This window comes from Lontra canadensis, unplaced genomic scaffold, assembly GCF_010015895.1.
Source record: "Lontra canadensis isolate GAN:19392208 unplaced genomic scaffold, GSC_riverotter_1.0 scaffold6, whole genome shotgun sequence".
In the NCBI taxonomy this organism is placed as follows: domain Eukaryota; kingdom Metazoa; phylum Chordata; class Mammalia; order Carnivora; family Mustelidae; genus Lontra; species Lontra canadensis.
In genome coordinates this window covers 28110188-28124533 of record NW_022631000.1, presented here as the reverse complement: position 1 = coordinate 28124533, position 14346 = coordinate 28110188, and the positions used below count along the sequence as shown (strand labels likewise).

General features: G+C 37.2%; 2 protein-coding genes across 10 annotated transcripts in view; one reads left to right on the top strand and one right to left on the bottom strand.

Annotated features, from left to right (window-relative positions):
• Positions 1-10600, top strand: part of CP (ceruloplasmin) — a 57389-nt gene extending 46789 nt beyond the window's left edge. The window contains exons 19-20 of one of the 2 annotated variants that reach the window (XM_032852450.1): positions 6704-6808; positions 10133-10600. In XM_032852450.1, the coding sequence (XP_032708341.1) occupies positions 6704-6807 (104 nt within the window). In that variant the 3' untranslated portion in view covers position 6808; positions 10133-10600. Of the gene's footprint in view, positions 1-346; positions 602-6703; positions 6809-10132 lie in introns of those variants that run through there. The other variant, XM_032852451.1, reaches the window with a different exon arrangement.
• Positions 855-14346, bottom strand: part of HPS3 (HPS3 biogenesis of lysosomal organelles complex 2 subunit 1) — a 37950-nt gene continuing 24458 nt past the window's right edge. Inside the window, exons 9-17 of one of the 8 annotated variants that reach the window (XR_004382061.1) lie at positions 14097-14278; positions 13050-13230; positions 11909-12142; positions 10677-10862; positions 10141-10329; positions 9508-9615; positions 5489-5695; positions 4694-4788; positions 855-1191 (exon numbers count right to left, since the gene is read on the bottom strand). Coding sequence is in view for 3 of the 8 variants with exons in the window: in XM_032852453.1 (XP_032708344.1) it covers positions 1064-1191; positions 4694-4784; positions 5489-5695; positions 9508-9615; positions 10141-10329; positions 10677-10862; positions 11909-12142; positions 13050-13230; positions 14097-14278 (1506 nt within the window). In the remaining 5 variants the exon portion in view is untranslated. Of the gene's footprint in view, positions 1192-4693; positions 4789-5488; positions 5696-9507; positions 9616-10140; positions 10330-10676; positions 10863-11908; positions 12143-13049; positions 13231-14096; positions 14279-14346 lie in introns of those variants that run through there. The other 7 variants (XM_032852453.1, XR_004382064.1, XM_032852456.1 and 4 more) reach the window with 7 other exon arrangements.

Sequence of the window (14346 nt, the reverse complement as noted above, 5' to 3'; positions counted from 1 at the left end):
AAACAAGGTAAAATAAAAAATTAAAATAATGCCAATCCACCTGGATTTTGTGAACCCTTGAAGAGACAGTCAAAAGGAGAATAATCTGGAACTGGAGAAAGGCAAAATTGACAAACAGTTCTAAGATTATATCCTGGTAAAGATGAACACTGACATCAGGAGAAAAGTTTCAAAATACAGTTGTGGCAGATGTGTGGTGAGTAGCATTTTTGCCCAGCCTTAAGTAAAGTCGAAGCACACTATTGATGAGCTGAACTTGGACTCAAAATTGTTTAATAAGAGGTTAAAAAAGAAGACACAACTGTGAATACAATGATATATTTCTTCATTTTCACATATACTCTAGCTAGAAGAGCTAAAGTACACATCAACAAAAAATAGAAACAAGGCTTTGGCTAAAAAACATGCCTCCAACAAATTACGTTAATGGCCATACAAGAAGACATTTAAGTTTGTAAATTTCTACTTCATTGATTCAGGGAGAAACCACAGCATGAGTTTTAAAAGTAACAAAAAAGTAAAATTTGAAATCTTTTATTGTGGGAAAACATTAACCTCTTTCTCAAAGAAAATTATTCAAAAAAGAAGAAGAAGAAGAAGAAGAAGAAGAAGAAGAAGAAGAAGAAGAAGAGGAAGAAGAAGAATCAGAGAAAGAAGGAGTAAACTAATTGAGAAATCTGGAAAAAATCAAGAAGAAATATTCTTTCAAACATACCTAACAAATGTTTCTGGGGTAAAAAAGATTGTCACTTCTCCAACAACACTGATTTGATATTACTTGGAATAAAAGTCAGTGTCTACTTTTAAAAACATATGCCTTCTTCGAAAAAATTCTTAAGTTTTGTGGCTTTTTATTTACATTCTGGACAATTACATGGATGCAGGTCATAAAGTACCAAACTAATAATACCACCACAGGGTAAGCAGCCTGAAAGCATCTGCAATAAATGTGCTTATTCGATATGAAAATCCTTTATTTATATTTTTACTGGATATTCCGTTTTTGTTTTTTTTTTCAAAGTCAGTCTTCTATGGCATTGTGGTATTTTTCCAAATGATACCTTCAAGTCAATGATTTCTTTCTACTGCAATAAAGAAGATACGGCAAGAAAAACGCTGCAGTGCCATCTTCTGGGAGGACATTCAGGAAATCCCGTAGTTCTAGCTCCACAGCAGCAACTGACAATGTTTCTGTTGGTAGGACATAGTATCTGAGTTAGAACTGCATGTCTGTCTTTCATCCAATTTTCTTAACACTCAACTAATTAGAAGCTCAGTCAGGCAACAAAATGTTATAATCACAAAAGGAAGGAAAAAAAAGATCGGTCTTTAAAATCCACAGACTACTTATGGTTTTAACAACTTCTTAATCTTTCTAAAATGCTTTTAAGTTTATTTTATATTAGTTCCCTGCAATTTTGATTTACTGTTTCATTGCTGGATTATTACATCATTTTTTCAATATACTTCTATTAGCCTCTAAAGAAAAATAAAATCATGTGGATACTGTCTTTAATGTTAGGGCTGTATTGCAGCTAATTTATAATGATTGCTAGGAAAGGAAATACTATTAATTGATGGATGGCATTTTCCTAAATTAGTTCCTCTCTATTATGAGATTTTCATGTTATTAAGAAGCACAAATCTGTCTTCACGACCATTTTTTTCAAAACTGTAAAATAACGTACTCCTGTGTATATCTTTAGTTACTAAGGGATTTAGGAAACATTTTTATAAAAAGAACTATGTAATTTTATGATTCCATTGCTTCTTGATCCATACATGCTGCCCTCTGCTGGGAAGAGAGGGGGTGATCTTTCAGAACAGTGTTGGTGATAAACACCCATGTCATTCCCTGTGTGATCCTCACCAGCCCACTACTTACTCTATCTGCAGAGTGACTAGAATATAAAATCTCCTGCTCAGATGTGTGCGTATCCATCCAAAGTCATTTCTCTAATATTCAGCAACCTAAATCAACCCTTACACAAAGGGCTGACAAGCCCCTGTTACTAAAAAGTTAATGAATAGATCAGCAGTGATGAATGGGAAAGATCCCTAACTCTGGAGTCAGACAGATTCTGTGACTTTAAGAAAGTCACTTAACCTGAGTCCCAGTTTCTTCATCTATAATGAGGTGGTACCATCTGCTAGCTTCTAGAGTCCTTTGAGAATTAAATAAAATACAATGATGCATATCTAAAATATTAATAGAAACTTAATAAACAATGACTACTAACTAGTTTACAAAACCTATATGAAAAACATGAATTATCAATACTTCCCTATCAAACCAGTTTATTTAGCCTAAATGTGGAGCCTATAAATAGTATCCTAGGTATAAAAAGAACTGTATCAAGGTTATAGAGCCAACAAAAATCTTGCCACTGCCCAATTCTCCTCTTCTGCCAACCAATGAGGGGCTGATATAGGTTATAACTCCAAGAATAAGGTCAATATCTTAAATATGTAGAGGACTTTAAATCCCCCAGTGTGTCTAGAAAATATTTATCAGATGCTGAAAATAGTTATTTCTGGCTGATGGGATTTTAAATGACTTTCTAAACTTCATTTTTGTAAATTACTACAGTAGTAACATTTTTAGCAATAAGCATAGTTCATTACCACAAAAACAGTAACAAGTATTTCCTGGAAACAAGCCAATCACTAGCTCCAGTTTCAATGGCTCTGCATGGGTGCAATGGTTCTCAACCAGCATCATTTTGCTCCCCAGGGACACCTGAAACTGTCTGAAGGCATTTTTATCATACTGGAGAAGTGCTACTGGCATTTAGCAGCAAGGAACGCTGCTAAACGTCCTAAAATGCACATACACAAAAGAATTATCAGTCCAAAATGTAAATAGTGCCAAAGCTGAGAAACACTGCATTGGATATACAAGAAATCCAAGCTCCTAAGTATATATTATATAGATTCCTGACTTCCATCTCCAACTTTGCCATCTTACGACTTTGCCTAATGTTTGTTCTAGAATCAATACGGAACTTCTCATTAGTCTCAGGATACTAAAACATTGGGCTGCTTCTGGTCACTCCGTACGTCGCAGACCTGGAACTCAGTTCCAGATCTCCAGACTCTAGTCCTGGTGTCCTCTCAGTGCACTACCGCTCCCTTGGAAATGGACCTGAAGTTATTAGGTGTCTTCCCTTCAAATCAATTAATAGAGAAGGCTTCCTGTGGAGAGGCATATGGCTGGTGAGGAGGGCATAACAGGAGAAATGAATAAAATGCTATACCAGCTCTTGGGGCTTTGGAGTCTAATAAACATAAATCACACCCAGCACTTAGTCCTATGAGCCACACACATACAGTCAGGCACATGTGTATGCACACGCATGGATATATTCTGATGATACAGGAAAATGGAACATTTGGAGGAATGATTATGGGTGGGTTAGGGGTAGAGGGGACATGGATGTGGATGAGGAAAGGATGAAGTCCTTTCAGATAATGATGCTGCTGAGGTACGGAGATGTGGGATAGCTGCTATGCAAAGTGACCCACACAAATAATTGGTTCCAAGTTGTGTGATAAACGTGACACAATGGGGACAAGGCAATCAAATATTTTACGTTTCTACCTTCCAAAATCCCAAAATTCACTCAGGGAGATGAGTAGGACAAAAAGGTAGTATCAAGCCACCACAATTTCCCAGTCACAAGCATGCAACTTTACTTAAGGCATCTTCAGAAAAACACCCTCAAATTGCCACAGGTTCCGCCTAACACTTTAAAAACCAGTCACATCAGCTGGAAAACACAATTCCAGAACTGTCCATTCCTAATCGATTATGCACACTGAAATCAGTATAACCACACCCTTTGTCATCAGGCCAACAATTATCTAGTGACAGTAACACATAAGACTAGAGAAATTTATAACCATATATCTATCATGATTTATAAGTGACTATGAATTTTGCAAATTCAAACAATGCCTATGCTGTAAAACACTGCATAATTTATAGATTCTCAACTTTTTAAAAAAAAAGATTTTATTTATTTATTTGGCAGGGAGAGAGAGAGACCACAAATAGGCAGAGAGGCAGGCAGAGAGGGAGGAGGAAGGCAGCTATGCTCACCACTATACCACCAACACCTGATCAGAGAGGGAGGAGGAAGCAGACTCCCCGCTGAGCAGAGAGCCCGAAGCGGGGCTTGATCCCAGGACCCTGGGATCAGGACCTGAGCCAAAGGCAGAGGCTTTAACCCGCTGAGTCACCCAGGTACCCCTAGATACTCAACTTTTAAATCCTTGGGAACCTTGTTATTCCTCAATACTTGCTTATAATTATAATTAATAATAATAATCTTAATTTCCTATATGAAATAAATTAAGCACTCAGATCATCAATAAAAATATAACTGTATTAATGGCTATTCAAGTTTTTAAAATACTAAGGTTCCGAGTTTCTATGACTATGTTAACTTGTTAAGTGCTTGAAAAAATTGACTTAGAAGCATCAGCTCCATGGCTGAGAAGAGAAGAGATAAATGAATATCTAATGTGACGGGAGAGCATATCAATCCTGAACTAAACTCTTGAGATGATTCTGCTTAGACCCTCTTCACCTCATTTGAGAATCTCAGGACTAGAGGAAGCAAGACCTCAGCAAATTATGGAAACTAAAATTAAGACTCATTTATAATCAAACAAAAAAAGATCATTTTACCTTTTAATGATGACAGGTAAAGCTGACCTTTCTCTCCGCCACATTTTATTCTGTGACAAAGTTCAGGCAGCAGTTTTTTCCACCACAAAGTCTATCTTAGGAAAAAATGAACACATTTTAAATTTGATGCATATTACATTCAAACTTCCAACAAGAATAAGATTGTGCAGGAAAGCACAGGACAAAATATATCATGTTGGTTAAGGTGCCAAAATTTGTTACAACAGAAGTTATATCAGCAGCCAGTCTTCTGTTTAAACTATAACATAAATCAGGTTTGTAACTTGAAAATCTAATGACATGGATGTTGTACGTATGTACTTGGATATTCTGAAGAAGAAACATAGACATGTTCTGTTATCTTTAGGTGACAAGAAGGAAGGCCAGAAGGGAGGGAGGGAGGGAGAGAGAGAGGGAGGAAGGGACAGGAGGGGAATAGGAGGGCAGGGGAGGGTAGAGTACTCAAGTTTAAACTCTTCCAATTTCTCAGCTAAAGATCATATAGTCCAGATAATGTTTTCCCATCATACATCATTTCCCAAATCTTCAGGTAATATCCTACTTTATTTCCAAACAAAAGGTTTTTAATAGAGATAACATATAATCACCATACATTTTAATAGTCTCTAACGGTACTCAAAGCACATAACATATTAAACATATATGCTCCTTTGACCCACCCAGACCTGTAAGGTTGGACTGATATAATTTGTCCCCATTTTGCAGATAAGACAACAAGATCATCAATTCTGATTATCAGGAATCAAGCCTAAAAGACATAGCTGAAAAGCGTACCCGATTCTCTTCTTTCAGTTCATGATTAGCATATGGAATGATCGCCTCTGGGCATCTTTCTAACAATGTGTCTATACACTGTTCATACTCTTTCAAACGCGTCTGACACAGGACATGGACACTGAGGCCAGCGATAGTGTCTTCTGAGAGTGGCTCCAGGAATGGAATAATGGAAGCTATGTCAAATGAAGGACCACATATAAGAGACTATGAACAGAAAAGTGAAATGTTATGGAATGAGGCACCCAAAAAATCAAAGCACAATATATAGTATAACATTTTTTTTTTAAAAGATCAACATCCCTTGCCAAAAAAAACAAACAAAAAAATAAAAAAACAAAAAAAAAACAAACAGAAAAAGGAAACAAAAAGATGAATGCAATACAACATTTATAAGTCTAAGCGGACTAAAGTATTAAAGAATTTTGAAACCACCTCTAGTTTAAAGAATAAAAATCTGCTTAATAGAAAGCAATCATTTCTAAATTAATATGGTTTTAGTTGCTTTGTATAGACTGTAAATTAAAACTAATGGGACTATTTTAGGACTCTATTCTAAGGAAATAATCAACATTGTGATCAAAGATTTATGTTCATTTCACTTCAGTAGTAATTGTAATAATGAACAAGTAGGATCTATGTTAAATAAGGGATAAGTAAATTATGGTACATTCATATGGTAGACTATTATATAGCCATCAAAATTATTTTTAAAGTCTAGTTAATGAGAAAATGCTCATAATAGGATGATGAGAAAAAATATCAATACAAAATTATATTCAGAGCAGGATCAACTTTATAAAATCTACACAGCTACATGCACATAAAGAAATGCCTTTGGAAGATCACGGAGATTTGAAATAGAAATCAGCTCACTGGATGGAAGGACAAAGTCCACTTTTTATTTTTTCACACCTGTATCTTCCAAATGTTCTATAATAGGCATGTACTACAAATATAACCAAAAATAAAATTTAACATTTAATAAAACTAAAGCAATTGTTAATAATCTAATAATTTGTATCAGTACTATTTGCCACACGCTGAAAGAGTAGGCAGTATTTGAGTATTCAGAACGTTGATAGTATTTTACTTTTAAACATTTAAACTATAAATATTACTACCACCAAAACATCTCTACTTTCACTTTCTTTGGGATAAAGATGAGATGGTCATATCCTGACTTTTTTTCTTCCTGTATCCTTTTTACTACAGCATCTTCTCAGACGCACAAGAGGATATGGAATGTGAACTATTTGTTTACAGTCAGCGTGATTATTTTATTCCAAATATCTACCAAGGAATGGCTAGGAGTATAAGGTTGGTCCCTTTCCTTCCTGCAAGTTCAATAGTCATCTTCATCTGAATAATTTCCTGACAACAAGAGAACAAGCATGATAATCGACCACTTGTGGGATCTCCCACATGAAAGAAAACACCGATTATTTCTACTTTCAACTTTTGATTAACTTGGATACTGGGCAGGATAGGAAGGAGCAAGGCATGGGTAACCTAAGCCCTGGTTAAATGAAGCTAGTCAAAGCTTGGTACAAAATTGATTACCCATGAACATTTGCTTAGTTTTATCCATATCATCAAAAAGTTTAAAAATAAGAAACACCAGACAACACATATATCACTGAATTTAAAATGCTCCAAAAGTTATTACTACTCTTTTTTTAAATTTTTATTTATTTTTTATTTTATTTATTTATTTTTTAAAAGATTTTATTTATTTATTTGACACAGAGAGAGAGATCACAAGAAAGCAGAGCAGCAGGCAGGGGAGGGGGAAGCAGGATCCCTGCTGAGCAGAGAGCCCGATGCGGGACTCCATCCCAGGACCCTGAGATCATGACCTGAGCCAAAGGCAGAGGCTTAACCCACTGAGCCACCCAGGCGCCCCAGTTATTACTACTCTTAATGTCATCTGCTTCTTAGCAGTATCGTTTTCAGTATTGGAAATGCCCTTTGTTTTCAGTATTGGAAATGACCTTCTTTCCCAATATATGCACTTTTGTTTCCTTCTGTGATCTAGGTCCCTCATTCTCAGCCAGCTCTGCAGGGCTGGAACCCACAAACCCTGTCTTCTCTACCTACACAATCTCAGGAGTGGTGGTTGGCAAGGAAGTGGGGGAGGGGACTGTGACAATTATAGCAGAAGGCAGGGCATTGACTAGTTACTGTGTCTTTCCAGATAGGAGCTTTTTGACATTAGATGATTTATAGATAGCTTTTTAAGTTTTGCACAAATATACTATTACAGTGATTGAGGATAAGAGACAAACACTCATCAAATCTGTGTGGTGACAGTGGGATGCGGGGCAGAGGGGAAATCACAAAATTTTGGAACGGTTCTCCAGGTGATTCTGAACCTCCTATTCCTCTAGGTGAAAACAAATGAGATCTTTTTGTTTCTTGATGGTTCTTTTTTACTTAATGACTAAGACCAATCAGCCCACTGATAATCTAGAAAGAGATAAAATTAGGAAAACAATTTTTTAAAGTATAGGTTGACTACATTTCTATCCTTTAACAGCAAAGATTCCCAGAAGAATGTATTCTTTTTAAATACTTTAAAATGAATTTTAAAAGATCACTCAATTACACTTTTTCAAGCAGTGATTATAATATGCTTTGAAGCTCTATTGGTAAGATTTAATAGCACTAGTTACAATTGTGATTTTAAATATGTAATTAATACATATATTCTGGGAGGGCAAGGCCCTGCCTGGCTTATCCAATGCCACAGAACACATTTATAGCACATGCTTGAGGAATAATTGTTTAGTGAATGTATCAGAGGCTAAGTCCTAAGGAGCCTCTGTACTGTAAGGGGACTAGAGATAAGAGCCAACAAGAATTTTCTCTGGCAATTCTTTATGAATGTAAGTAACTCTATCTTTGGATATACAATTCAGACCTGTCTAAAGGCTGAGTCTGAGCAATATGGGCTCTTCAGTTTCCTTCCTGGACCCCATCCCCAACCTGACATTTTGGTTTCTATAAGCAGTAAGCACACTTACACCAGCTCCTGGTGTAAATCAAGGGGTTACAAACTCTAAAGTCTAAAGAGGCCAAAACAGATGATGGAAATGAATGAAGGCAGCTGGATGTAAGGGAAATGGACACCAGGCACCATATCTGGACGAGGAGGACCCAGAGATAAGAACCGTGGCAGACAGGACAACATGAGCATTGACCACGGAGGGGAGCCACTAGTTTGCTCTAACTCTCAGGTTGCAGAGGCAGTGAGAGCCCCCAGGTTACCAGTTCTGCCTAATCTTTCAAGAAAAAACTTGAAACTCAGCATTCTTCATTTGAAATTTCAATTGTATATGTTGGCACTACACTGGGCAGACCAAACAAAGCAAATGTGGGGATATATTCGGTCCTTGGACCACAGGCCTCCCTGAAATAAAATCATATCCATATCTAGCCCAGCTTGGTCCACCACATCAAAGATGGACTTTACTTTTCATTTGTGGAAAAAACAGTATCACGGTCAGAATTCTCACAGGATGATCTACGTTTTCTGATCACACTTACTTTTTTTTTTTTTTTAAGTTCTCCTCAGGAGTCAGATAAACAGGCTACTTTAACCTACTTTCTGTAAGACAGAGAGTGGTGGGCTTGGGCTAGAGGTCTAACATGTATGAGTGAATACGAAACAAAAAATAAACTCCATCAATAAAAATCGCTAAACATTTGCCATACTTCCATTTCACAAAGTGTTTCCAAGGACATTCTGAAAATAAGGCAAGACAGTCCCATGACCTGGTGAACTCACTCTCGGCAGGCAACAAAACCAGCCTCTGGGAGCCACCAGCCTTCCTCTCAGCAGTTTCAGGCAGAGGCAGGAATGCCCTCCAGAGCTCCTGAGTATGCCGAACTATGGATTTTCTCCCCGCAAAAAAGTATACACTCTGGATTAACGGGACAACTGAGGTTTTACCAAATTTAAATCTGATACTATATGGTAATATGCATATTCATAAAAAAGAAGCATTCTTATTTACCTGTAATTTTGAAAGGTCTTCTGTATAACCTTTATCCACTAAGGAATCGGATGATATTAAGACATTAACCCAAGGATAAACTAAGCCATAATGACTGCAGGCATTAATCTAAAATGTAAAAGAAATTTACCATAAGCAAAATACAACAAAACAAGACTCTCTTCATCTATTCCACCAAGAACAAGCAACTGCTAATCTTCTGCATGTCACAGAGTTAGGCATACACTTTCCTGGGAATGCGAAGAAAAGTCTCAGCCTTGCTGATTCTCACTGAATACAACTGCACCAAAAATGGGGGCGGGGGGATACACTAAGTATTTCCTGACATATTTTTTAAAATTTTTATTTATTTTTTTAAAGATTTTATTTACTTGAGAGAGAGCACATGCACAAGCAAAGGGGCATGCAGAGGGAGAGGGACAAGTGGACTCCAGCCTCCCTGCTGAGCACAGAGCCCAATAGGGGCTCCCTCCTAGGGCATGTGGACAAGATTTAAGTGTATTTTTAATTCCTGCTTATAAGATATTTGGTAATATAAATTAGGTTTGATTCTAAGCCATTAAAAATCACAAAGTATACTACTGTAATGTGTGGTGTACAAGTTTAATTTAACATGTTATTCTAGTCTCTCACCAGATCCTCTGATGTTCGCAGTGGTACAGTGTCAGGGGGCTGCCTCTTGGATAATCTCCAGATGTACTGCGATGTGAGCTTGAAAAAGAGTTCCTGGAGAACCACATCTGGGAGACTTGCTAAGAGCTGAGCTTCCCAAAGGTCTACCAAGAGCTGAGGAATGATGTCTTCGTCCTTACCACAAAGCACCTTGAAAACAGTGAAATAAGCCCCCATAGCCCAGATAAATATAGTATCGATCAAGTTATAGCTAGTCTGAGTAGCACTCCATCATGGGGACCATGCATTTAATAATTTATCATTAGCATTCGTGCTATGGCAAAGTAGATTGAGATGTTTGAACAGAAACCAGATTCCAGGTTGCATGAATGGGATTTCTCTAGATACATCCTTTTAATGTGTACTTTTATAAATTTGTGATGTGTAAGTCTTCTTTTGCAATAAACAAATGAAAACACAGTCTCTTATTCTGCTTCCTGTCCCGCACCAGTTTTATCAGCCTGTCCAGAGCCACTGCATTTTGAAAAGTGACAAACCTTAAAGAAGGAATCTGCTTCTTCAACTCCAATTTTGTTGTTCTTCTGTAAGCCCAGGACTGAAGCCACAAGCAGGCCAGGCTGAGTGTCCTTCAAGTGTGCTGCAAGCTCGGTTGGAACAATCTGTCCCTTTCTCTGTTGAATCAATAGCCGGGGTTCCAGAATGAAGCCACATACCAACTTCATCTTCAGATAAACAAAAAATTTAGGGTCAAAATGTACATTGCGTTCATCTTGAAAATATATGCCAGTGCACTCAAGGTTCATGGTTGAGCTATTAATACTTCAATCTCAATTTTTTCTCTAACTACAAAGTTCTCGTTCTAAGAAGGACATCACTGTTAATTGTCTTTGAAGAAGTTATTAATATTTAAGTATCAGGATATCCTATTTTTGTACAGAGCTTTATATTTAAGTCTACTTGTTTAAAAATAATATACCTTGAGAATATAAAAAGACTAGACCTTAAGAAAATTCATCTTTCTAAAATTGTACTCTTCAAAGCAGAGGATACCTCGATTTTGACTCGCTCTCTTCATTGTAACGAAACATGTCATTTGTACAATGATAAAGCACTTCTGCTGTCTTGTTTTAGAAACTGAAGTCATACTGTGGGCATCTGACCACAGGCAACAAAATAAGAGTCTAGAACCACAGGATCCAAAGCCATATTGCCTGCTCCAAACCCTGGCTCGAACACTCACGAGCTATGTGGTCTTGGACGACTCCTTTCTCTCTCTTTGTCCTAGTTCCCTCATCTGTATGATAGGTATAATAACACATCTAACTCAGAGCACTGTTGCAAGAATTAAATAAGATAGCATACACAAGGGGCTTAGAATGGACTGGGGGCTCATTTAACATTACCTTTTAATTTCCTCCTCTGTTCTGTTTCAGTGGACATACCATATCCCTCATGCTAGATCAGACTGTCAGCTCAGGGCAGACGCTATATATTCTTTAGAACCAAGTACTGTGCTCTGAAAGCACCTGATGCAAAGTTGAGAGGTCTTTGGATACCCATTGCTACCACTGATCACTCTTATTTCTTTTTCATTCACCAGATCAAAGCCCACATACTCCACTTTGGGTCACTTCTTTTCTAGCATGAGGTCTATTCTCCTTTATGACTAAGAAGAAATGAACTAGACAGAAGCCAGAAGAAAACTAAACACCTTAGGGCTACCAGGTCCTGTTTCAGCCTGCTGTTAATACCAAGCAGGGCACTGTACCTCTGGATGGCTTTTCATTTCATTTCTGTGCATGTCAAGATCTCCCATTTTCAGAGCCATTGCTGCTTTGGTCAATGTCACTAAGATCGATGAAAACCCAGAAGTATCCAGCTTGCTTAGATAGCTTATGGCAGTTAAAGGGTTAATATTCTTCATAGAAGGACTACAGAGAATATGGGGCAGTTGCTTTGGCTCAGCTACATGGAACATCTGGACCACTTTTGCTGCTAATTCCTTTAGTGAACATGAATAAGAAATAAAAGGTCAGTTAACCAACACAGAGCTACAAAATCAGCAAAAAAAAAGAGATACAAAACCAAGATGTAAACTTCCAAATGAGACACAATTGTAAGTATTCTGTTTGTATTTAAAAAGACAGAGTTCACGGTGATAATGTGGGAGACCTGAGATGACCTGAAGTGATCTCTTTGCTGAGGTACAATGCAGAAAAAGTGGTGAAAATATGTACAGAGTTGTGGCTGGCATTTCTAATTTTAATAAGAGTTCAAAAGAAGAAAATAAATATTTGATTAAATTACACTTAAAAGACATTTAAAAATTCCAGCTTAGTACAAAATATACCTAATGAGGTAATTTATTAAAAAAAATTCATTTCTCTCCAAACCTTAAAGTATTTGGTCTTATAATGTTCAGCTTTGGATATTTGACTCAATTCTTTCTAAAAACAAAGGAGGGGCTAAAAACAAGCCTTAACAATGTCTTAAGGTCACTGGGCCACGATTTCCTAAGTGAAGCTTTGGACACTTGGGAGTTTGGGAGAACTAGGGTTGTGTTGTGCAAAGGGGTGCAGATGAGAAGGAGGGCAAGGCCCAAGGTGTGTGTCGTTCTTCTAGAGATGCGTGCCTGTCACACTGGACAGGTTGCTCAGCCACAATGAACCACATTCCCCCATCTCTACAATGAGAAAGTAGGAGAAGGTAATTATAAATTCTTTTCCAAGCTATAATTCTAGGATTATTAATGAAGAAAAGGATACTTTTATAACCTTTTTAGGAAAAGGAGAAAATAATCCCAAAGAAGAACATTTGAAACCTGACTTCTAAACAGTATCACATAAAATAAATGGCTAAAATGAAAAGTTAGGAAGGTTAGATATAAGTAAATAGAAAACCATATTCACTTCACTTAATTCTTCATCCAGGTTTTCATAAAGTGAATGATTAATGTAAAAGATTAGTCCCCTCTCGTATTTCTGTGATCCATCCTCTAGTAGCCAGTCTGCTCGGGCTAAAACTTCAGCCATAGACAAACCAGACATCTTATAATATGGTAAGGCGAGGTGGGAATACTGGGTGTCAAGCCTAAAGGGAAGGAAGTAAAAAAAAAAAAAACCCTCAAATTTGTCATTTTTAAAGCCTAGATGTCTAACACATTTGATAATAAAATAGATAATGTTTTCCGGAAGACATAAATCTCAAAATACTCTTCTACTGCCATATGTCGTTGGAACAAGTTCTGAGTTTTATTCTGTAAAGTCATTCTAATTAACACAGTTTCTTTTTGCCTGCTCACAATAAAAATAGAAAAATAACTCATTAAGTGAATTTAGGATTTATAATGTGGCTCTAAAATAATGGCATTGATAGGAAAGAAAAGTCTATTTTATTAATTTATAATCATTCCCATGGGTCAAGTAAGCCTTTGAAATAACAATATACAAAAAAATCTATAAGGTCCATTCTCAAAAATAAAAACCACTATTCATCCCACTCCTTTTCTGAACTCATAAAAGCACTGACTACAAAGATTAAAATCCCAGACCACCAAAATAGTATCTCTCTTTTAAGGCTAACAGGCAATAAACCAGTAACAATGCCCGTCTCTGAGATTTTCATGGTCATGAGCAGGTCCCGAAGACCTGAAAGAAATTTAGTTCCTAAATTAAGCAGAGGGAGACTCATGAACTGGAGAGTCATTAGTCATCTAATAAATTGTAACTCCTTGAAGGCAGGAAACAGTCATGTTCACCTCTATGGCTCTAAGCTTAGCACAGTACCTGGCACACAGTATGTGCTCAATAAACGTGTATGGAATACATGAAGAAATGAACCACTTCCCCTCAATCGTTCCCCCATTCATCAGATAGCTACCAGTGATGGGAAAGCTGGCACCTATACCCAAAGCTCCAGATGGCTTCTTTAACAAGTTTCCAAGAAGCATCACCAACCTGCTGTAGCAGTCTCCAAGGTGCCCGCAGCTTTCTTTAAATGCTTCCAAGAGCTCCGCCTTTTCTCCAGGTTCCAAATGATTGGCATCCATCAAGGCAGCCCTCACTAACAGGTGAGCCTCGCTAAGAAGGTGGATACAGCTCTGGGTTTTTGCAGTCTTGTAGGTATTACTGTAGTCTACCTGAAACAAACAAACAAAAAAGGCCAGCCACTAATATTGCTGCAGAAAGACACCCACAAGTTTCCTGG